The following is a 24802-nucleotide window of genomic DNA, read 5'->3' as shown; positions in this document are numbered from 1 at the left end:
CTAATCAGTCAGTTTGTGACTAGATTAATTGTATTGTTGGTTTAAATCTGCACTTCTGATGATATTACAACTACACACACACATGACCATCATTGTAACCACTAATGGCCTTTTACTGGTACTGTATATATCATGCGTCCAGAATGTTAAGCTCTTGGTTGCAAAACATATATTTAATAAGCAGTTAGATCATGCAACAGATCGGCAGCAGTCCCTTAAAATTAAGCCGAGCTACCTTTAACCTTCGCCCGCGCCTGTGGGATAATTTTGACGAAGGAGGTTCGTCAAATTGCGATGAGGAATGATCTCTGCTGGTACCAGCGTACGTCGTTTCATCCTGTGTACAGGGGCAATATTGTAAGCTTAATTATCCTCAAAAGTAATGGATGTCAATCAACAAAAGCAAGATAATTTAAATGTAAGGAAAAAAGGCGACTCTATTTCAAAAAGATTTAAAAGAAAATACTAAAATTATCTAGAAACACAGAAGCTTTTAAGAAAGTTGAATTATTTGAATCATTTATAATTTCAAGCATATCTAATATCCATTTTCCCCCTATTCAAATCAAGCACACGCTGTCACAGGTAATTTTATTATTTGTACTAAAAGCCTTCAAAATATTATATAAAAAAAAACATTAGATTTATTAGACACATGTTAACGTTGTTTATGCATACAGCCCATTTTTCACCATTAAAATGTTAATCAATGTATGGCCTAATAGAAATTTAGAAATCAAATTGTTTTTTTCTGAATTCCATTTATATTTTATATTTGAATGAATGGAACTTTGAAAAAAAAATGTACAGTTTTCCAATAATTTGAAAAATTGCTTTGCTCTATGAATTTCCATGTGCTGTGGGCCTGTTGAGTATCACTAGTGGTATAGATGACAGAATTAAGACTTAATTGTTGATATACAGTAGTACATGTACATATGTATTATAATTCTTTTAGATAAACACATGCAGATAACATGCATATAAAAATGTAAGTTAACATTTAAAAAATTAATCAGTGTATACATATATATAGATGTTCAAAGAGGCTGGAGATTTCAGATGTATGAAGAACAAAGTCTAAGATACACTCTGAGAAATGGAGGGTATTAAAATGAAATAACAGAGAGAATCTATAGAAGTGTACTTGAGTGAAACTTACAGGTTTCTCTGGACCCTTTACATTGTCAAATGAAATGAAGATTAATACTATAAAAAGAATGTTTATAGACTAAACATTGAGCTTAATTAATGAAATGAAGATATTAATGAGTAATATTAATTCATCCAACACCATATCTCATTCAATACCATCAATTTATGTTATAATGGAAAATTTACAAGTATTTGTAAATATTCTCAAGCATTAATATACAAGCAATCAACCACTGCCCCCCCCCCCCCCCCACCTCCTCTAGCTCAAACAACATTTCAAGAATGATAAATTTATTAAGTTATGCATACATGTCAAACTGCTAATAATTTAATTAGGTATACATCATAAGTAGTCACTCAATGCTATTTTGATTAAAGGAAAACTGTAACTGAAGTAGCATTTTATTCACCGAGTTGGTTCAGCTCCAAACAGCATTCATATTATATCAAAGACACAAACAGCATGCATTTTGTTTTGATTCCAACCGATACCTGCATCCCGAAACTTGAATCATGGTCTACATATCCGTCAGTTCTGGCAAAGCGGACACGCCTCTGACCACTTCGCTTTTTTATTTCATGTTCTAGAAAATTTACTGTAACCCCCGGCCCAAATTCCATTTTTTTACCACTTCCAACCCCCTTTATTGCCTCTGTCTCAAAGTCCATATCCTCATCGTAATCATCCTGAGATTTGACATTGAAAACAATATTGGATTTTGGAGGAAAATTTGTAAACACTTATAAACAAAGCATTTTCAACTTCTGTTCATTATGAGAATTCATAATCAAAATGATGTTGGTGTGGTTTTTTCCCCCCAAAATAAAAAAATTTGTTTTGCAGTATCTAGAAATAACACATTTATCTCAGCAAATAAATGTTTTTGCACACATTTCTTTCATATTTCCTTAATATCAATTGATAAAAGCTCTGCTATGGGCTTACCAAATCATGATTTTGATGAATATGTTACATACAGAGAATGTTTTCTATTTCTAAAGCTCAATGAATTAACCAGCCCTCTACCTTTATGATCTACATAAACCAGAACCAAAGAAAAAGTACATTCAGCGTACTATAGAATGCCTGGGCCCATAGTAACTTTACTATAAATTCATTCTGATTCTCAAGACTACAGTAGTTCTGCAACAGGTAATGGAACCTTACCTTGCCCTTACGACCCTTTTTCCATGTTCCGCCCATGAGCGAGGCATCCGTTCCCATGCGTAAAGACAGCTCTGCCTGTGATAAATTGGCAAACTCCCTGGGTTCCATACCATGTTCATTGGCCTTTTCCTGAACACATCCACAAATAAATACAGATATCTCCATATATAAAAGTAAAATGTTAAAATGAAACCTTTTTAAGGAAAAAACAAAATAATTTTTTTCGATTTTAAAAAGTTGGCATGATTACTTACAATGATGTAGGATTTAAATGATTCCTCTATTTTTGGCAAAATATAATGCTGCATATCCTTTATGACTGGAGATTTTGGTCTTTCAGACATTTTTGAGTTCAATTTTTCACTAAAATTCACTTTTTTCTTCCCTTGAGCATCAATATAAGATCTAAAAATAAATAGAACATTTCATACTGAAGTTGTTATTATCATATAAATTTATCCAAATAAAGTTTCTTTTCCATTGTGTAAAAATTTCATCAAATACTGTATACTGCAGAATAGAATGAACACTTTTGAATGCATCACAAACTTACTTGTATAGATTTTGAGCCAGCGAGTCTTTTTTCTTGACCTCACTTTTGCTGTTGCCTAAATTCAGGTAGTTCTCAATATCAAAATACAGGTACACCATGTTTGCTCTTTCCTTCTCATCCGACTCAGCTAAACTCTTCTTGAAATTAGTCATAATCCTACAGAGGAATGTAAAAATCCCATACAATGTAATGTAAACAGCAATTAAAAATTCTGATATTTATTTTTACATTAATGTTGTTTTAACTGTATTTAAAAGCGAAATGAGAGACTTTTTCTAATGTTGAAACTTTACGTACAAAAAAAAATTTCAAATCTGCAAATAAGAATACATACTGTTTGTTATGGAGCATTTCTACAAATGGGGGAGGTGGTTTGGACGGTTTCTTTTCTCCATCAATGTCAAACTCCATGTCCTCCTCATCCTCTTTCTACAAGAGTATGAATCATTGTCAACATCATCATTGTCATCTATTACTTTACTTAATCTCTCTGCCAATTCTTTAAAAAAAAATTCCCTTTTTCTTCAAAGCATTCCCCTACCCACAAGTCATCATATTTATGTGACCCTGTTACCTCTGGTTCCTTTTTCCTCTTGGCCTCCTTCACCCTCCTGTAAGCGGCCCGTATGGCCTTCTTCCTTTCCCGCTCCATCTCCTTCCTCTTGGCCCTGGCTTTTGCCCTCCGCTCTGCCCTTTCCTCGGGTCCAAGCAGATCAGCAGACCTCAAGGCAGCTCTTAGCCTGGCCTCTCTCTCCGAGTCAGTCGTAGGAATTCTGTGACCCAAAATAATTCAAAACTGTTACAACAAAGTCAAATCCAACATTTAAAAATATTCTTCAAGCTGATGTTTGTGATATCTGCAAACTATGCAGTGTATGCTGTTCAAGTTTTTTCTTTTGTTTAGAGTTTGTTTTTTCTCTAAGGTCAGTCCGATCTATAAATTCAAGAGGCCATCTTAACCAATCCCCTGGGAAAAAGAAATTCAATACCGCCTCCAAACGACATACATTTTTAAATCATTAATTTTCTGCAAACAAAAACAATACACAAAAATTTAAATTGACCATGGACAAAATTAAATCTCCTAGCAGTTGTGTGATGTGGAGAGATGTCTGCTCTGGGGCCAATCTCTGTCACAGAGGTAGATTAAATGCCAGATGGCTCCGCTAAATAATGAACAAACTAATTATCTTAATTATCCTGCGATTAATCTATTGATTTAAAGTCTATTCCCTGACATACACATTGACACTTTTAGCTTAAGATATCTTAAAACATGAATTTATTTCTTTGAATCAAATAAAAGATTTACATATTGATACCATGTATGCTCAAAAGTTCATTGTATACAATTCAGTATGGATTCAAGCAGTTTTAAAACTTTGTTAATTTTATCATTCATGAATTAATTTGAGTTGCAAATTTTATTTGTTAATTGCTCATGTGAAGGGAGTATTTGATTAAAACCTAATACACACATGCATGTTTAAATAAAGCTTCAAACTTCTAAGGAAAAAAATATGTATGAATATCTGCTAATAAGATTTTTTAATATCACACAGTTCATTGTTAAAAGGAACAGTTCGGGAGGAAAAGGAGAGGGAAATTTATTCCAAGTTACCCACATATGGTTTTGTTTTAGAGATGAATTGCGGGTACACCACCCTGAAGAGGTCAATCTGAAATCCCAATGTCTGAGATGTTGAGTACTGGTATTATTTTGTGCAATTCAAACTTTAAAGCAATCGTGTTGTCAATTGAAGCATTCAAGCAATCTCTCTCTCCCCTCTCTCTGTCTGTCTCTCTCTCTCTCTCTCTCTCTCGCAACACAATAAATTTTAAATGTGCCAATGTAGTGAGGCGTCATCAATTAAATCCTGTATATATGTGTGACGTATTAGACCTGCAGCAACAAATTAGCTTTTCTTGTGTATTCTTCTTAAATACATGTAGAGAGAATACATTGTGAATGCAAGTTATTTTACATATAACAGAATACCTTTCTGCCTCCAAAACAATTGGTACTTCATCCCTTCTAGATAGCACAATTAGAGTATCACAAAATTGATTACAATACAATTACATCAAACAGAACTTTTACCTTTTTGTTTTTGAGAATTGTTGATCATGTTCATGTACATATTGTGCGACATTCCCATCATGCATATGATGCACATATCATTATCTTTTTTAATCATTTATTTTGACATGCATCAGTGAAATAAAGTGTGTCTTATTTATACTGACCTTTTGACCCATGGGTCGGGTCTTGTGATAATCAACTCATCATTGGTCACCACAATGTCTATCACATCAGTAGATTCTGGAGGACTCTGGGCTCCATTTCTAACATGGGCACTAAAATTCCAAAGTAAGGAAAAATAAGACAGCTACAGTGAAAAAAATCTTGAAGGATTTTTCAAAGATATTTATTTTGTTTACCAATACACTACATTTGTGTATCCTTTATAACTACTAAGTGCTAATTTTTTTTAAAACTTGAAATCATTAAGAAATAGAACATAACTCTAAAGTTCAATTACTCTAGCTTTAAAGTTTTAAAGAGTGTTGAAAATTTAGAATATGTATAACAACCTCCCGGTACTTACTCTAAAAAGGTCTTTAAATCTTCCTTCAGATAAGTAATCCAATTTTCCTCCAACAACTCCACAGCGCGTGCTTTAGCCGACGTGAAGATATTAGCTTCTACGAAGTCCTTTGCATTGAGCAGTGTGTGATGTAGGAGAGCTTTCTCTAGATCAGTGGCACCTTTAAAAGAATAGAAGGGGAATTTCATGCAACTGTCCAAAATTTCACCCTCAGGTCACAAAAGGAAGAAAATCAAATTCAAGAAAACTAAATCTTAAACAAGTGCTATGTATATGAGCTTAACTTTTCAATCCCCAAGTTCTTAATCTGATATTAGCTGGGACTTGAATGGGTAATATATACAAAGCAACTAAATATGACATATCTGGATTATGGGTTAACTTGATTATGGTGTTAAGTCGATACCTGATTTTCAACCCACATGCATATATCTAATAAACTTTTACCTGCATTTTAACTATTCTGGTATAAACCATACTTTCAAGTAGCTATTCAGTAAGGATTAGTCTTGGTGAATGAGGAATGAAATAACATTAAAAACTTTATTTATATCTAAGGTATACATGATTTTTTCACCTTAAACAACCCAATGTAGCTCAACTTGACCTTTAATTACAAAATGAATCAGAAAATTTTCATTGCAAATTGAGACCTACAGAAAAACTGATGTATTGATGCATTGGTGTATCTCCCTGGTGGTACTTACAATCCCATTACACTCACCCACTCTCTTTGAAGTCAGTCTTGTTTACATGTTATTATAAAGGTCAAAACACATGTACTACTTTAACTCTATTTTACATAAATTCCATACAAGATGTCTTGCAAAATTTTTAGTTATCAGTGTCAAGATGAGATATTTTTATTATTGAATAAAATAGATGGGTTTAAATCTGATAAAGCTTGGCGTTTCTCCTAAACACTGTTGAGGCTCCCTCAACAAAGTTTAGGAGAAAGGCCAAGCTTCATTCCACCCCATTCACCCCATTATGTCTGTTTCCTGGGGCCTTCCCCCAGGAAACAAGCAGAATGGGGTGATAGAGATAAGGATTGGAAAGGGTGGGGGGGGGGGGGAGATAATACTCAGGTACATATACCACATACATTTTGAACTGAAAGATAACAACTTCAGTCAACTTGTCCTTAAATCACCAAGTAACATAAAAGATTTCGTACTGATTCTGAATATCTTTGATCAAAACATCCAAAAATAATCTAGTGTACAGTACAAGTCATCTTTATGCTGATAACAGTACTGACCAATAACATCTGATTGTTTACACACACAAGTATGTAAGGCCTACCTATGGGATAGTTTGATCCATCCGGGAAGTACAGGTTGTAGATGTTCCAGGCGTGACATAGCCGGAGCAGTCTATCCGCGGAACGGTCCTCCTCTTTCCCGTAGTCCGTCACATCCTGCCAGAACAGCAGACACGACACAAGGCGCCGATCCTCTTGTCTGAAAGTCACATGTCCCAACATAAAAGTCATAATCAATCAACAGTTATTGCATATAACATACATCTGGAAATGTTTTTTTAGTTTAGATAATGGTGTTATTGGTATTCTAAACACAATTATCACAACAAGAACAGTATACACTATATATCCTTTTTGTGCAGCAAAAAGTCATCCCTTTGTACAATGTACTACTTTTGATTATCATGCCAGGTCATACATGTATTTAACAGCTAATGTATATTCAACACCTACAAGTTTTACACACTTAAGTTTTTGAAATTTTTGATTAATTCTTGAATCTTTTCATTTTATCGTCCCATTGATAGCATCAAAGTAGAGGACTTACTTCTCCAGGAATCTTTGGAATGGACCACCTGCCACCTTGTCTGAAGTTAAGGCAACCAAAAATCTGTCTTTGGTCAATCTACAAAGACCAAAAATTTTATCTAAAATTATGTCCGTAAAATCAAACCGTAAAATGATAAATTCAGGCTCTTAATGTGTATATATGGTGTGATTTGATACACTGATATACCTGGTAATTATTTAAGGAAAATATTTCCATATGGTCTATGGGCAATATATGAAAATCAAGTCATTATCTATTACAAGTTACTACCTATATGTTATAAAAATTTGGGAATTTATTTTCTCACCAGTTTCTCATCTGATGTAACACTATTAATTTCAATTTATTAAGTTTGGAGGGCTGGGATTTCTTATTTTTGTGTACCCTGGTATCCAAAAATGAGACCTATTTTGGAGAGAACATCTGTAAGAGAAAGGCTGAAACCATAAGAATATATGGATAGCTGTTCAGAAGAGCAGGTGCTTACAAAACTTGTGTTACTGGTATAGGAAATTTTAATGAGCTCAATCAAGCACCCTCTATGCTAAACAGGCCTTAGAGCTTCAAAGTATAAAGGGAGACTCACTAGACCTATAATGGGGATGTGGGGTTATAGGGAGACTTACTTGACTGCTGATTGGGGGTGTGGGGTGGGGAGACTTATTTGACTGCTGATTGGGGGTGTGGGGTGGGGAGACTTACTTGACTGCTGATTGGGGGTGTGGGAAACTTACTTGACAATGATAGGGGGTGTGGGGTGGGGAGACTTACTTGACTGGTGATGGTGGGTGCAAGGCGGGCTTGAGCTTGGCAGAGGAGATCCTTGAGTCCAGCTTCCGGCCTCCCTTACTCAGGAAGTCCCAGCTCTTGGTCTTGGAGTAGGTTAGTACATCGTCTGGACGGACAGGCATGGAGTTGACTAGAGAGATGGACGGCAGGAAAGGCGTGATTTTCCGGGAAGAGTTATCTACTCTGATACCCTTGATACCCATTACACTACCAATAGCTCTGCAAAAAATTCAAGATCAGAACATTAATTGCTTTATCTTCAAGTTTAATCTCAGGTCATAAGAATTGAAAGTTTCAACTAGGATATGATATAAACCCTCTTGCATGCCAATATCACCATATAATAGTGCTCTAACCCTCAGAAGGGATACATGTACTATTAAATTGACTAGTAAGGCAGAAAATCAATTAAGAAATATAGCTATAAAACAGAATAGATCATATGCACTGAGCAATGAAGAATGCCTGAATAATTTGTTACAACATTCGTAATTCTTCATGTAATCATGTTTTTTATCTGTAATGAATTTGATACTGACCTGAGCTCACGTAGCCGCTCCATGTGGATGAGATATCTGGGTACCCAGTAAGCTCGCAGTCTCCGCAGGACATCGTACTGCGTGCGAATAAAGACCGTGTGACTGAGGGAGGAGTTACAAGAGGCCTTGGTGATCTGATCACGCGCCTCCTCTGTCAAATTCAGCTTGTATTTGTCCTGGATATCCCTACATGTTCAATACAAAATTTTATCTTGCGATTTATTTCAAAAATAAACTTGGACTCATTCCTTTCTGTAATATTTCAAAACAAAGTTATAATAATATAGAAAAATATGTAACTTTTCCTCATTTTTCTTTAAAAACTTTTTGTTTTCCATATATGTCAGGATAGATAATAGGGATTTAATTTTTTTTTTAAAAGACGATATTTATCAATAACAACAAGCGATCATCTAACCCACCTGAACAGACGGTTTCTGATATCCATGTTAACAATCTCATCAAAGTTCTCCATGGCATCTTTGAAATATTCGCAGTCTAGCCAGAAGTTCAGTAGATGAATACCAGCTGTATCTGACAGAAACTCTTTGAAGCCTTCCATACTATTTTGCTACAAGAAATAAGAATAATAGAGTTATTCCCCTTATTACACAAAATTTGTACACATAGGCTTACTGCTACTTTCAGCCCCAGACAGTTGAATTTTACAGCAAGGTTTTGTTTTGTTTTTTTAATTTTCTTAATTTAATCTCCACCACAGAAATTTTCATAGGAAAAATTGTTTCATAGTCATTGAAAAAACCCCCCCAAAAACCCAAAATTTTGGAATTTAAACACATAATTTGAACTCGCCTTGACAAACTGCTATACAGTATTTCACAGCATTCTGTCAGCCCTTACCTTTCCTAGTACTTGCTCCTTCAGCTGCTGAAGTGACATTTTCAGCCTGCCTTCCATGTTTTTGACGTCAGTCTCAGTCTGTTCCTCACTGACGCGTTCGTCTTGAAATGACACATACACCCGCCCATCTGGGTCAGGCTCATCTTCACCGAACAGAAAATCAAAATCCCCAAACATCGGGTGCCGCATGTAGTCAGCATAGTTCAGAGGTGCCGAGAGGACTCTACAAGGAATTCTTGATAGCAATTTTGATATGCTCTTCAGTGGAATAATAATTTTAAATTTTTGAGGCTATTTTTAGTTTGTTAAAATTTATGAATGGTCAATTTCAGTATCTTATTTCTCTAGCCTTTGATTATTCCAAAATTGCTGAGAGTGAAAATCAGTGCTTTTATTTCATTATCTTTATTTCATTATACATGTACTAAGGAAATTGTCTACATTTGAATGAAAAGGAACCTCAATATTTGCTATTATGGGGCGTTTGTTATTAGTGGCTCACCTAGCATGCCTCATAAATGCTTCTTCTGCCTCTGATTTCTGTCGCCTCTCTTTTTGTGCAGAGCGCTTATTTTTTACATCGCCTGTAGGTATAAAAAAAAACCACTTAGATTTTGAAAACTACTATTCATGTTAAAAAATATACATTTAGAATAACAATCTTTACAGGTTTCTATCAAATCTTTAAGTTTGCATTTTTACAAATAATCACTGCCTGAATCAATTCATGCAATCACAATAGTGCCCTGTAGAAATTATACGCCACTTACTGGTCACGGGATCAAACTTGACAACTGATGGTTTCCTCTCTGGAATGTCTTCCTCTTTATCGTTGTCGGATATTTCCCTTTAATGAACAGACCACAAAATATCAGCAAGGAGTTTTTGTACTGAGATTTAAAAGTCATTTATTTAGCTAAACAGTACGTTAATTTACATATATGTACATATTTATTTTCAATAATTTTTATATTACTGTATATAGGTTTATTTTCACCTTATTTAATGTTTGACCTTCTAACCTAGCTTGCAAACAGTTCCGTCCCATCTTGAATTCGCCCAGACACAGTTGTGTTTAATGAGAGATACTTTGAGATATTGGAATTCATCCAGTCTTAAATTCAAAAGCTAACGAGGGTGAAAGGGACAAAAATAAAACAGGGGCCAATATTTCCCTGTATACAGTACCTGATTTTCTTCTTGAAGGAGGCACTTTTGGGCATGGTTTCTGAGGGTGGGGGTTCTTGGGTCCCTGGGGTGGCTGTGCTTCCTTGGACATAGAATTCTGAAAATATCAGTTCTATCATAAGTTCCGTATCAACATTTCAATGAAAATATTCTTATTTCTGAGGTTCTGTTTATTGTTGAATACTTGACACTGACAAGAAGGTGCAAATGTTTACATACATGTATGTCAGACTATTTGACTAAAACGTCAATATGCATTTTAGTAAACTTAAATAATGAATGTTAAGTTATTCAGAAGCACAAAACATATCATTCTTATTTCTTCATTTATTGATCGCAAATTGAAATTTAAGGAATAAATTCTGTAGCTACCAAATTTATACATAAATAAATAACCTCTTTAATAAACCTCTTTGGTCTCATCTCAGCTTATATTTGGTAGCTACTTAATTTATTCCTTAAGTAAATCTCAAAATTGAAAATATTAGGACACTTATGAATAAATATTTGTTTGGTATCTCTGTATTTAGATTTTGGGTTACAGGTTTTTTATTCTTTTTAAAGTTGCATAATTAAAACTAGGTATCCTTTTCAAAAATTGGATTAAAAAAATTCAACTATGGATTGCTTAAAAAATTATTATTTTTAAAAGGTGAGTAAAATACAAATATTATCATCATCTACTTCTAATTTAAAACTCACCGGCTTCAAAGTCTAGCCTTGTGGGCATACTGACAGCCCTGCTCCCAGGGCGCTGATACTTGAACAGTGTGGAGTTCTGGAACTGACTCTGCATGGCGGCCATCTCCTCCTCGTCAATTTCATCGTGGCCGCTGTTGTCAGCACTGTTACTGAGGCTGGAAACGTAACTCTCTGACTGACGGCTGTAACCTCGTAACTGGTTACTGGAATTACGACTAGCCGAATATCTGTCATCCAGAGGCCGTAACAAGAGTTTGCATAGTTTGAATTCCCTGAATAACTGTGTACTGCAAAGAGATAATTAAATTGGTTGTCTCATGAAAAGTGCAATATATTTTCAAGGATAAGGAATTGTACATTAAATGAATAAAGAGATATCGTACAAGTTAAGGCTTTTATTTATAAAAATAAAAATATTATAACTATATATTTTTTAAAAGAGTTCTCTCTCCTTCCATCTCCCTATACCCTTCCACCCTATAATCCTACTACTTACTCTTTATTCAAATATCTGATACATGTATTAATTTTCTTAGCTTTTTTAAAACAACACTGACATTTTGTTATCTAAATAACTTCTGTCAAAAGTTCTGAAGTAGTGATCTCTATAGACAAAATACAAATGTCACCTCTTCTGCACTGATAAAGTTGACAAAAATCTTAAAACTATATCTATTGGCTTCAATGAGAAATCCAAGACTCTCAAAAATCAATTTTCAATCATGTTTTAAAAAAAGATCCACTTAAAGAGAAAAAAACTGCATACTGGAAAAGCTTCAGATACCAGGTAAATGCACTTGTCAGGATTAAATTGTACCCAAAATAGACAGGCATTGCATGTACAGGTAAAACTATCTGTATCAGGCATATATTGACAAAATCTGTGGTAATTTAATCTGTGATTAATGTGTATCCATGTGGTGCAAACCTTTTGTTTACATCATACACTCAAACACTTCACTCTGCTTACCGATGTTTAATATAGATCTCGAATGCCTTTCGAAATACTTTTATTATTGGGGTAGACAGTAGAAGCCCAAACAACTTAAGTCCACCTGATAAACGAGCCTATAGTCTACCTGTACAGGTAAATAAGTATTTAACAATGTCTATCTACCTGAGAAAGAGAGGTAGTCGCTCTTCCCTTGCCCATTCCAGAAGCTTATCCCTTTCACTGTCTGTGGTTCCGTAAGGTAAATTGTTGCCTTCACTGGACGATGAACTTACACTTGAGGAATCCCTGTGAAGATGCTTGGAGGCATCTTCGAAATCACCGGTTAGACGATTGTACCTCAAAGGCTGGGGGAAAACCTACGACAGAGACATAATCAATGCTTATTCTCATACTCTGACATATAACCAAGACATTCTTTGTTTCAATTCCATTTGCAGAATAGCAGATTTCAGAAAACAAGATGATGAATGAGACTTAATTTAAATACACAGTTCCTCACCCACCTCAGTAATGAGTATATTTAATGTTAATTTAACATGCATGTACTTTCAGCTGGTTGTTAATATTTGTAATTGAAATATTTGATTAGCCCAGGCATCATGGGCACTTGCCTGACAATATATGATTTCTTTTAAATGAAAATAAAAATAGCCTAATTAATATATATTAATTAGACATAACTTTTTTTATATACATGTATATCTGAATATACCAATTTGAATAAAGTTTAAAGGGGCTATAGACATGATAGTAACATACAGGATACATGACTAGCAGCAAGTCCTGGACTATTACCCGGTAATATTCATTTTATTTGACACTTATAACACATGCTTTCACAGTTCTATATATGTTAAAGCAGGGACGTATATACTAAGTGCTGTGCAAAATTTTACAGATGGAAATCATTTAATATAATTTGATATAAACTTGCATACTAATCTGTAGTATATATACAAATTGATCATTCATGTAGGATCTAGACCAAATCTAAATGCATGCTTGATAATGATTAATAGTTCTTTAAATGAAATTTTAAACCAACATATATTAATTTTTCTTTAAGTGCATGTGCATGCAATATTGTTTGAATGAACAGCTGTTAAATATAAAAAGCCCAGAATATACTTAGATGATTCTGATATACTCTTATAGTTCATATTCAAATAGAAAAATTTAACTATGTCGATTGTTTATTTTGTTTGATTTCAATGAATGAGTAATATACCGTTATTAACAGCGATTGTGGTCAAATGAATTATTTCAAATACTAGATTTATGGTCTAACCAGCTAATTAGTAACAGTAGTTTCTGGGGGGTTATTCTTTTTTCACGGAACTGGCGGAAGTGAGGAGCCTTTGACACAAATGAAATTACTACGATATATAAATATAAAAACATATTTGCATTTTACATTTATTGATTAGTTAAGTCCAATGATTTAAAGTAGTTTTAAACTTTTGTAATGACCAATTATCCTAATCTGGAACCCACCGAATAATGCTTATTGCAAGCACTCAATGTCTCAAATGTATAACTCGCTTTTTCAGTTTTTGGAGTGTCCGCCAAAACACCCCCTTTTTCGCCTCCAAACAAACAAGAGCTATATATTACATTTTTACGTCACAATCATGCAAAAGGATGCAAGGTGCGCGTTTGTTATTGGTAAGTTGAATTACATGTAAGTACAATATTTACGGCAAAATTGAAACACTAAACAAAATTTAAAAATAAATAAGAAAAAAAAACCCACCCAAACATCCAGATAATTAATTATTTAGCATTTTCTTGAGAAATTATGCCTTATCTTAGTAAGAAGTTCAAAACACTTACTGGCAAGGACAAAAAAGCATTGAAGTAATCCAGGAAGAGGTCGTCATAAGCCAGCAGATCCTCCAGGTTTTCCCCCGTGATCTCTAGCGCTGAAATATCAAGGGATTCCGTATTATTCTAAATGATTAAACACGTATAATAAATTGGAAATTGTTATAGTATCGTGTGATGAGGATAATCTATGTAGATTTTTATTACAGAGACATAAATACAATATGTAACATTTATTGTTATTTATGTTTCTGGTTATTATAATAATCAAAACGGTTTTGATGATGGTTCCGCTGTAATCTCTGCTGAGATTTATTTTTCTTAGTTTTTACCAAATATTATATTAAAAATTACATTTTTTAAGAGACTAGAAATTGAATGTCGCATGTCGGAAGAAATGCATGAGTTCAATGAATGTTAAACACCGATCGTACATTCCGTGTATATCACCATTCCGTAACCCATCAAAACATTCTGAAATCACCAGAACTTGAAATACACATCAATGCAATGCTTAATAAAAGCCAATAACAAGTAATAATTCTCAAGAAATACAGAGAATGTTTCCTGTCACCTTGCTCGTAGTTTTTACAGGACCAAGCAGTCCATGGAATGCACGTTAAAGAAGTGGACTGCCTTCTACTGAAAATGTCCCCCTCACTACCCATCACCACAAACATGAAAGCCATTAAACGAATCACAGCGAAGAGAACAAAATATCGACTCCTCAATTTCACGGCATTCCCGGTTTCAAAAGGAAATTAATATCAACAAAAAAGTCTCTCAGAGAATTCGTCGTTTTATTGGGAAATAAAAGTGTTTATTGGAAGGTTGAACTCGATCCACAAATTAAAATATCAATTCAAACTCCAAGAAAGTGCTTGCTCTCGGAGACACAACATGGTGACAGTCTTCCCTTCCACACAAAACAATTTTTTTTTCTTTTTGGCAGAAACCCTTTCAACCCATCTTGTTCAAATAGAATAAGATAATGAATTCCCCAGGTGTAAAACTGCTCTGAGAAAGTTTTGAGTGCACCGTGTCGTGGTGACGGTTCTGTACAAGGTATATTTAAGGTAGCTGTGCAGGCACTCTTTTATTTTGAAGGCTAATTTATTATACCGGGTAATCAATCCTTTTAAGCTAACGCACCAGATAAGTGCTAGAAATGACGAACTCTTGTTGATTTTGCTCTCGACGAATAAATAAACCCCAATCTGAAAAATCTACGTTTTGTCGGTGGCAGACTTTTCTATTATTACACCACGGTACACCACGGACAAAAACTATGCAACCTCAGAGAGGTTTTCTTTTGTCTCGATGTACCAATTTACTTTTTTTTTCTTCAATAAAATTTAAATACACACAGAAGGAATGGTTTTACCTCTCAGACTTTATCAGATAAGGAATTGTCAAATAAGGGGAGGGCAGATAAAACAAATGAAATCTTTTTTGTCCGCCACACACTCCCTCTTCTCCTACCCTGGTAACATGTTTCACCATTGCTCATATGTCAAACCCTTCTTCTCTCTTTACATTTAAAAATCAAACAAACCAAAAAGGACTCGAAGATAACTTAATAAATTATAGATACACCAGTAACCCGCAATGACCCACATTTGTCTGCTCGGAAATCTAAAACTAAATTTAAAGCCATAATTAGATATTCGAGTTTTGGTTTTAATTGTCTATGAAACAATTAACCTAGTTTCCATATGAGTATATGTTTCGATTGACAACGAACAAGAATGGTGTCGTTTTCATAATGTTAAAGGGACCTGGCTCCAAGATTTACAAGTTAATTAACGTATACGTTAGATACCCATTTCGGATTTTATTAGATGTCGTATATTTTAAGGTTTATTTATTGATCTAAACGTGAATTTATTTGGTAGGTGATGCAATTAATTCATATAGAGATATTGATATTCATTAGTTCTGGCCTATTTTATTATCATTTCGTTTTGATGAAAATGAATTCCATCCATGAAAACAGGAGAGCATGATGATTGTTTATTCACTTTCGCGTTCTGATTAGAATTGCTCATATATCTAATTTAATATACTTTTCTTTGTATGGGAATACACTCTAAGATGGTACATACGGGGAAAGGGAGTTAAACTGGCTGGTTGTTTTATGGAGAGAGAGAGAGAGAGAGAGAGAGAGAGAGAGAGAGAGATATTTACAAATAAGTAATTCGTTTGGACTAAAAACAAATACTGTTTTTAGTGTAAGTCCTATTCTTTTGGAATGTTCGATCATTCATGCAGGACAAATGGTAAATTGCAATGACGACGTTGTCATGGTATGCTTACCCGAGTAAAAATCTTTATCTGAAACACTCGTGTGTGCCATTCTCAGGGACAAGAAGGGAAATAATCCAAAAACACACACAAAAAATCACATCATTTTGCAGGAGAAAAAAATCTTCGAAATGCTAAGATTCACCCCATTTGTGATTTGCAGTTCCATGATCTAGTATATCCCGACTGTATATTCGAGCGATTGACTCGGGCCGAACTTTATAGGGAGTAGATGTATTATTGTTTCTCATTAAGGCCTGCCGTCAGATTTTAAATAGTTTATCTTAATAAAACATTCTTTGATGGAAGTTGGCCGAAAGACAAGAAATTTGTTTGATAGTCACTCCACTTAAATGTAAGGGGAAACAAGGATTGAACTGAGGATAAATTTAAATTTCACTTCTACGTGTTTGTATGGTTATGTGAGAAAAGGTCTTAATGAAAAATACTAACATACAAGTCGGCCCGAAAAAAAAGAAAAAGCCGATGGTCGCCTTCTAATATTTTAATGACCGCGAAAAGTTTCTGGGCAAACAACTTAAGAAAACCGAACAACATGCTTATGCCTGACTTTTTCTCTTCGGAAAATGCAGGTGTATTATGTCATAACCTCTCATAGAGTATCGATTAGATTTGATTATTCACTCAAGGAAAAGTTAATCAAGTTTGTGTTATGCTATGTATACACTCATTATCCGATTTATAAACATTCGCGGGAGAGAGAGAGAGAGAGAGAGAGAGAGAGAGAGAGAGAGAGAGAGAGAGAGAGAGAGAGAGAGAGAGAGAGAGAGAGAGAGAGAGAGAGAGAGAGAAAATATCCCAGACAAAACTATACAAACGGGAAAAAATACTGGAAAGCTGTTGAATAATATTCAAAATATAAAATGCTTCCTTATTTCAATGGTAAACAATAGAATTGGTAAAACGTCCATAAAATCAAACTCACTTTATGGATGTAATTTGAATAATACATTTAGCATTTGGGGGTACCAATCAATGGTATCCATTAATCTGCGACAAACTATATGTTGAAATGTTTTCATCAAATGTATTTTTGTTTGCATCTGAATTTTAAAACATGAAACCTCACAACGTATAAAAGTGTCATTAAAGTTTCGAACTTCGATTAACAATTCGAAACGATCGCGTAAAGTAAAGAGCTTGAAAGCTTTTTTGTTAAATATGTTTGCAATACTTTGAGAAATCATACATTTAAATGCAGACTGGATCATTTATTCCTCTGTAATCCATAATTACTAATTAATTAAGGAACTCTTGACGAAGTATAAAACAATGAGGCATTATTGAACCGCCTCAACACAAATTTTAACTCTGTTGGAACCTTGTCAGAAACACAATGGTTCCGCCGGGTCTCTTATCAAAGTTAATATGGGACATACAAGTACTATTTTATTTCTGGAAAGACCTTGATCAAACAATAAATATTTTCATGTCAAATTTGCTTCGTCAAATCAATACATTGATGCAGGGGAAATAACTGTAAGAAGAAACCTAAAACAGAATCAACACGGTTGGATACTTTTCAAAATACTAGTAGTTTCTTTGCAACTAAGTATGCACTTTTAAAAAGTTGTTGGATAAAATTGAAAGGAATTCAATTTTGATCTCCTCTGTAAATATTTTGATATTTGCTTATTGAAATTTCTATTTGCCATTAACAAATTTTGAACACCATTTTGTTTTGAAGCGGACAAAGTGTAGTTTTACCTAAGAGGAACATTCAATTTGTTTTGAATTGTTGAAACTGGGTCGCAAAGTTTATCCATCTAATTGGATTTTTTATTTGTAGAAGTTTGATTAATGCCACTCTACTATTGTAAATTCATTCTTCCATTTTATTAATTCTTTTTTTTAAATTCCGCTAAATTCAAAGTCAACATATAATTTGACCCCCACTTTCCCATAAGGTCTTAAGGTATGACAAAATGTAAGAAAAAAGAATACAATCAATAAAATTAACAGGGTACTTGGTAGTACGTAATCTATTGAAGTATCGCTTTCATTCCGTGGAAAGAAGATGCAATATTTTTTACGACTAGTAAAACAAGTTTTAAAAATACATGAATACACATCATAAGATAAGCAGATATTGCCCTTAAATTACGATTGTAAATAAAAACAGGCATGCCATATATGATTTTGTAGATAATTATTGCAAAAGAGAATAGTAATAAACACTTTCTCGCTCCTTTTCCATTGAAAACGAAAATGATCGAATTCACAGGAGGAGGTACTTCACGGAATTCGGATTAAATACCGTGTGTTATTATTTAAACAATAAACTACTTTCTTTGGTGATTCATGCGGGATATGAAGGTAACGACATTGCAGAAAAATACATAACCCGCATTAGCGGATTATGTAAATTTGTTCTGCAATGATCGCTACCTTCATAACTCACAGGAATCATCAAAGAAAGCATTTTATTGTTTATATTTACATCTTTCTTTGAACTAATTAGTAAATTGATTATAAAAAGTAAGTAAAATTCCCTGAATTACTGTCTATGTACAACAGTGTGTTAGCTAAAAGAAACAGCCAAATCGTCTCCTGTGAGACTCTGAGTCTGACATCATCATGATTTTTTCATGCAGTCCGTGATTTTTCTTTAGCTTTCGGCCAATCGATAAAAGGGTTGTGTAGATTTCAGACTTGTCAATTTCCTGCAAGTTTCAGCCGCTGTAGTGATAAACGGAGCGTGTAGATTTCAGTCCTGTCTGTTTCTATAGAGCTATGAATAGAGGGAATCATACTCGGTAGATGTAAATATCATACTATATAGTACGTGTGATCTTGAATACATAAACAAGCGCCTGTGTTAATTAAACTTCTTTACTTTCCATATGAATTAGGATTATTTGGTTAAGCCCTCCCCTCCCCTCCCCTCCCCCCTCCCTCCCTTGAAATAACCACTCTTCAAACGTTGTACGGGAAGGGGTATGCATGGTGTATCTAATTATAGAGTACTCAGCCATGCAAGCAATGGTAATATTTCGGTTTTTAACCTGACTCCTGAATTGAATCCACTGAGAAAGTTCCAATCGCGATATTTGTCCAAACCTTCTCACCAACGTTCAATTAACGATATATCAACAAAGGCAAACCCCTCCTTCCCTCGTACAAAACATTTGTAAGATTCCAGTAATCCTGTTTACTTGTATTGATCCAAAATATACCGTTCCGTGTTTTACCACTATTCAAGTTCTGTGAAAAGGAAGAAACGCGGAATGTTGAATTTCATACCTGCCTGACCTTACGGAATAACTTTATTGAAATCTGTTGACATGCAGTTTATTAAAGTTATAAAAGTGAATAGAAATTACCCCTGTCGGAAGTTTAACACTCTGTTTGTGTAACCGTGTTAAATGTGTCCATAAATACATTTAAAATCCCAAAACAGAATCCGTCGACCAATTTTATGGCTTTTGAAAAACTACACATACTTCCCTGGAGGTAAATAGTTGTACCTTTATTTTCAAATGTTCAGAAAATGTCTGTGTTGATGTTTATGATTCGAGAGAAAAGTCTAACAACCCATTTTATTGCTGATTATTAGCAAAATCGCAATTTTAAAATCTTTCCCATAAATTAAAAAAAAAACGTATTCTTATTCAGGTATAAGAGAGTACCTTTATATTTAACTAAATTATTCTACATTCTAAATGATTACTTACTTGCGAAAAGTTCAAACGTATTTTCCATTAAACTCAAAATAATATTATCTCAGGTATAGTAACTATGATTTACTCGAGCTTCATACTTCAAAATTAGTGATGTTCAATGGAGACAAGACCATTCACTGTGACGTCATTGGGTACTTTGAAATGATTTCAGATGAAAAGGGTAATAACTTTTCAGGGTTTATCATCAAAATTACAGGTGCCTTGTCAAAACATGTATTGATTTTTCCGCGGTCAATTTCAACATATGAGAATAAAAGACATAAAAAGAATGGTTTGTTGTCCCCATCGATTGCATAATGATCCGAGATGCTTAAAGTATTGATCTAAACTCCCTATAATCCGACTTTATATGGCAAGTCTATAAACTCTTACACATATTTGCACTTACTTAAAATGTAAACACATATTTCGCATCAACTAATAACATTCGCAAACTCAGAGCTGCGACAATTCGGAGAAATGACATACGATTTTGACAGAGCTGTTAAATAAACTGTATTAGTGTTGATTGAATTAGGATGAAAGAGAAACGGGGATGTCTATAGTTCTACCAAAGGAAATAGCACCCATTTATGAGATTCCCATCACTGAATAGGCATAAGAAGTAATCCAAGGCGAAAATCCGTTAATCCCTTTATAGATAAACCCGGGCGCCAATTCCAAAGGAAAGGAATATATTTGCCGATAGAAAAAAAAATCTCTCTCGTATCGGGTGCAGTGAAAGATAATGGGAAAAACCCCCAGAAAGATAGAAACAGAATTTTGCCGTGTTGGAGGAATTTCGCTCGATGAATTCCCTATTGATCTGGTGGGGGATAAGTCTCTTAATCTAGCAAAAAGCGAAACACAGGTCAATAAACAATAATGGTGGGGATTTAATGGCAGCCGATTTTAATAGCTGTCAATACCTAAGTCGCAAGTGTGGACTATTAGAATACTGTACATGAACGTAAAACTACCTTAAAGTTCCATCACGTATATGTAGATATCTCGGATTTATCTCGGAGATCAATCCCTTTGCTGTGATATTTCGTGGAGAGGTCAGAATGTGCTCTCAGAAGTCTACATTCTATACTTATGATATGCACAATCAATTGGGTTATTTTTGCCCCCCCCCCCCCTTTATACATTTTTTAGAAATATATATAAAAATCAAATTGAAATAAATTCACTTCTTTTATCTATGCGTGCAATTGTCGTGTTTTCTATCGATATATGACAGTTATCTGTGATAAGGATGGGTTTAAGTTTAAGTGGAGAGCAATTTACGAATAAAAAATCAAGCGTTCAACCCAATATTCCACGTGATTTTTGTCCACTCTTGCTTGTGAACATTTGAATGTGAACCTTGACGATTTTCTAAAATGACGAAACACTTTCCCTCCCTTGATTTGATAGAATATCAAATTCAGGACACCTTTAATACATTTATTAACACGACTCGGGTACATGCATAGCGCCCAATTGTCTCTCCTTCTTAATTGACATGAACCCGTTATACAGCGATATACATCCAAAGTATCAAATTGTAGTACAAGCTTTATTCAATCCATTATAACTTTAAATATGAATTTATCAGTGTATATCGATAAAAATGTTTGCATATCGATTTGACTTACAAGTCCTGGTAGCTAGAGTTGAGCGATTAAAGAACTCCCGTGAATAACTTATAACTGGGGGACGTACCTTTCATTCTATTGAACCAGGAGGGGCCATCCGTGGTCCCAGAGGTGGTCTGGTCTCGTTTCATCCCTCCGACCTGACCCCCCTTGTTACATCCAAGCCTAGACACACGCGATAAAGTTTCAACAAAAAGAGGGGAAAAAATCAACGAAGACCGTAATAGGTTGCTAGGAACGCCTCTCCGCCATTTTGATTTAAACGGATTTTTGAATGGGACATTTAACAAAGGTGTATGTAATTGGCGAGGACAAGGAAAAAATGTTTAATAGGATTGCGTGTCAATGAAAACTATAGAAAGTATTTATAGATTTTTGACCTGCAATTTAAAAAAAAACGAAACAAACAACAATAAAATATCTATTTGTTCAATCTCCAACAATCGCAAATCTAAATTCAATTTTGTTTACTCTTAATCAATCTAAAGTTCTAATCACATTTCTTATCCTATTTAAACCTATGAAATATATGTTCAGACATTATGATGATGATTTAGAAATATAAATGTATTTAAATCATATAATAACAATTAAAAAAATGAAAATAAGAAGACCATACTGTTATCTCAGGGGATGCTTTAAAAAAGGAGGTGTAAACCTAAAAATGCACTTGGAAAACATTCATAATTTTGATTCTTTACTACACATCACAATTTAAGCTGATGTTGATGACGTTTCTAGCACTATACAAGGGGTTGTTCGAAAAGTTTTCGCGGTACCTACCACTGTACTGTGTATCTGCTTGTCCGACGTGGAAATTTGTATGCATATCTTTAAAATTACATGTTCATAATAAAGATTTATAAAAAATCAATATCATCATAACCGTGCAATCTAATTTGATAAAGGTTTACAAAGCACCACATTTTGGTAACATTACACGTCATGGAAGAGTCACACCATTATTTATTGGGGAGTTTAAGTGTTAGTGAGGAGTTTCGAATTTAGAGTAAAATTACAGAATGAAATTGTGACGGATAAGATTTGAAAATGACGTCGTCAGAATCAACATCACAAAGCAAACCAACTTCACATATTGCGATATTGTTTCTTTCCTTACTCTTACAAGTAGTTCTTTACAGGCAAGTGGCAACAGGCCTAGGGGGCCGGGATGGAGGCCTCCATTCTCCCAACTTATAATATATAAACATTATGAAATATAGATTTGTAACATATTAGTCTCTTGCTCTCTCCCTCTCTGATTAGGATTTAAAAGATTTTCAATTAAAGTGGGTGTATTTTTCAACTTGTCAAGATAAACTTTCAAAACGATGCTGCATCCTGCATTATTAAGGGTATTTTACTCATGCTTCGGCACACAATGGTTAAATGTACATGCATAAGCCATATAGAGAGAAATTAATACTTGTCATGCATGGAATTTGCAAGTCGGTCAAAGACTTACAAGGAAGGATAAAAATGTTGGGAACTGCATTGTCTATAGCCATTGTCTGGTTTAGAACCGCATATTCACTCACTCTTTGCTAAGATTTAAAAAAAAACTGTCAACTGCACGTCGAATTTTAGTATTTATAAGTAATCTGGCTTTAATGACACTGATTGAAATGTAACTGTTTAACCAACACATCTATTTTTACCAACAAAGCTTTAATTGATTAACCTTATGAACTATGAGTGTGTGTCCTAATCGTTCACAAATACGAGTACACAGATTAAAAGAATGCAAGGCGTCAGACACCGTCACAAACATTTTTGACATGGTAATAATTTTGAAAAATAAAACCCAAATATTTCGCAAGGAAAACTTTTCAAGAACTTTGTGACCGTCCAGTAGCCTCAATGTTAGCACATTTTTTATCCAGTAATCAGTTTCAAAAAAGCGGTCCATTTGCCACATAGCTTACCTGAGCAATAATTTCTAACACAAATATATATAGCGAGGTAGCTTTACTACAATACATTACATAACTTATGATATGTCTATCATAGGGCATTCTTTAAATTTTAATTAACATTCAGTGATAACAAAAAAGTTAAGATATTATTTTCACGATTCTTTATAATGTCCTGTTTCATAGCTGCCCATTTACTACAAAAAATTTTAGTCATCATGCAAGTTCTGCAGAGAAATTTACAATGCACAACAATATATGATATATAATACATGTAATATATAAGGGCTTCATCATAACCGTGAATTCAGGTTTACTAGCATATCATCCTGCTGTAGACTTCAATACATTTTCACCATATGGCCATTTTGACCCGCCATATTGGCCCCACCCTAGGGCCTGAACCTTGATCTAGGGACCATAAATTTCACTATTTTGGTAGAGGCATCCCTGCTCATTTTAACCATGTGCTTAATTTCTCTACTGAATGTCCAGTAGTAGAAAAAAAAGATTTCAGTTTAAATTTGCATAAATTTTTACAGTTTTTACCTAACATGTATGGCCCCTAGGGGTAGGGGTTGTGAATGTATGCCCCCTTCTCCTATAAATGATACACATTAAAAAAATAAGGCGAGTAAAGATCGAGGGGTCCGTTTTGCCCTTAAGCACCTAGGTATATTTAAACAATAAAATGCTCTCTTTGGTGATTCATTCGGGATATGAATGTAGCGACATTGCAGAAAAAATACATAACCCGCGTTAGCGGGTTATGTAAATTTTTTCTGCATTGATCGCTATCTTCATAACCCGAATGAATCATCAAAGAAAGCATTTTATTGTTTATATTAAGATCTTTCTTTTAGCTAATTGATAAATTGATTATGAAAAGTAAGTAAAATTCACTAAATTACTGTCAATGTACGTAAGTACTTTAGCTAAAAGAAACAGCCAAATCGTCTCCTGTGAGACTTTGAGTCTGACCTCGTCATAATTATTTCGTGCAGTCCGTGATTTTTCGAGGTCGCTGTAGGTTTGGACCAATCGATAAACAGGGCGTGTCTTTATCTGTCCTGTCAGTTTCTTATCAGTTTCAGCAGTTGTAGAT

At 34.3% G+C, this 24802-nt stretch overlaps 1 protein-coding gene across 10 annotated transcripts in view; it reads right to left on the bottom strand.

Moving 5' to 3' along the window:
• LOC105327225 (regulator of G-protein signaling 22) overlaps positions 1-22053 on the bottom strand; it is a 34374-nt gene extending 12321 nt beyond the window's left edge. The window contains exons 1-24 of one of the 10 annotated variants that reach the window (XM_066086795.1): positions 21852-22053; positions 14167-14255; positions 12496-12689; positions 11379-11665; positions 10677-10773; positions 10259-10335; positions 9991-10072; positions 9489-9711; positions 9050-9198; positions 8628-8813; positions 8071-8307; positions 7297-7374; positions 6791-6948; positions 5486-5645; positions 5124-5234; positions 4876-4911; positions 4502-4555; positions 3451-3649; positions 3211-3305; positions 2877-3032; positions 2578-2728; positions 2324-2452; positions 1648-1842; positions 236-337 (exon numbers count right to left, since the gene is read on the bottom strand). In XM_066086795.1, the coding sequence (XP_065942867.1) occupies positions 236-337; positions 1648-1842; positions 2324-2452; positions 2578-2728; positions 2877-3032; positions 3211-3305; positions 3451-3649; positions 4502-4555; positions 4876-4911; positions 5124-5234; positions 5486-5645; positions 6791-6948; positions 7297-7374; positions 8071-8307; positions 8628-8813; positions 9050-9198; positions 9489-9711; positions 9991-10072; positions 10259-10335; positions 10677-10773; positions 11379-11665; positions 12496-12689; positions 14167-14255; positions 21852-21915 (3309 nt within the window). In that variant the 5' untranslated portion in view covers positions 21916-22053. Of the gene's footprint in view, positions 1-235; positions 338-1162; positions 1178-1647; positions 1843-2323; positions 2453-2577; positions 2729-2876; positions 3033-3210; positions 3306-3450; positions 3650-4501; positions 4556-4875; positions 4912-5123; positions 5235-5485; positions 5646-6790; positions 6949-7296; positions 7375-8070; positions 8308-8627; positions 8814-9049; positions 9199-9488; positions 9712-9990; positions 10073-10258; positions 10336-10676; positions 10774-11378; positions 11666-12495; positions 12690-14166; positions 14256-14731; positions 15116-16473; positions 16676-21851 lie in introns of those variants that run through there. The other 9 variants (XM_066086796.1, XM_066086798.1, XM_066086797.1 and 6 more) reach the window with 9 other exon arrangements.
• Positions 22054-24802: the final 2749 nt, after the last annotated feature.

This window comes from Magallana gigas, chromosome 6 (genome assembly GCF_963853765.1).
Source record: "Magallana gigas chromosome 6, xbMagGiga1.1, whole genome shotgun sequence".
In the NCBI taxonomy this organism is placed as follows: Eukaryota; Metazoa; Mollusca; class Bivalvia; order Ostreida; family Ostreidae; genus Magallana; species Magallana gigas.
The sequence above is the reverse complement of the archived record's forward strand: the minus strand, read 5'-3'. Positions and strand labels throughout refer to the sequence as shown.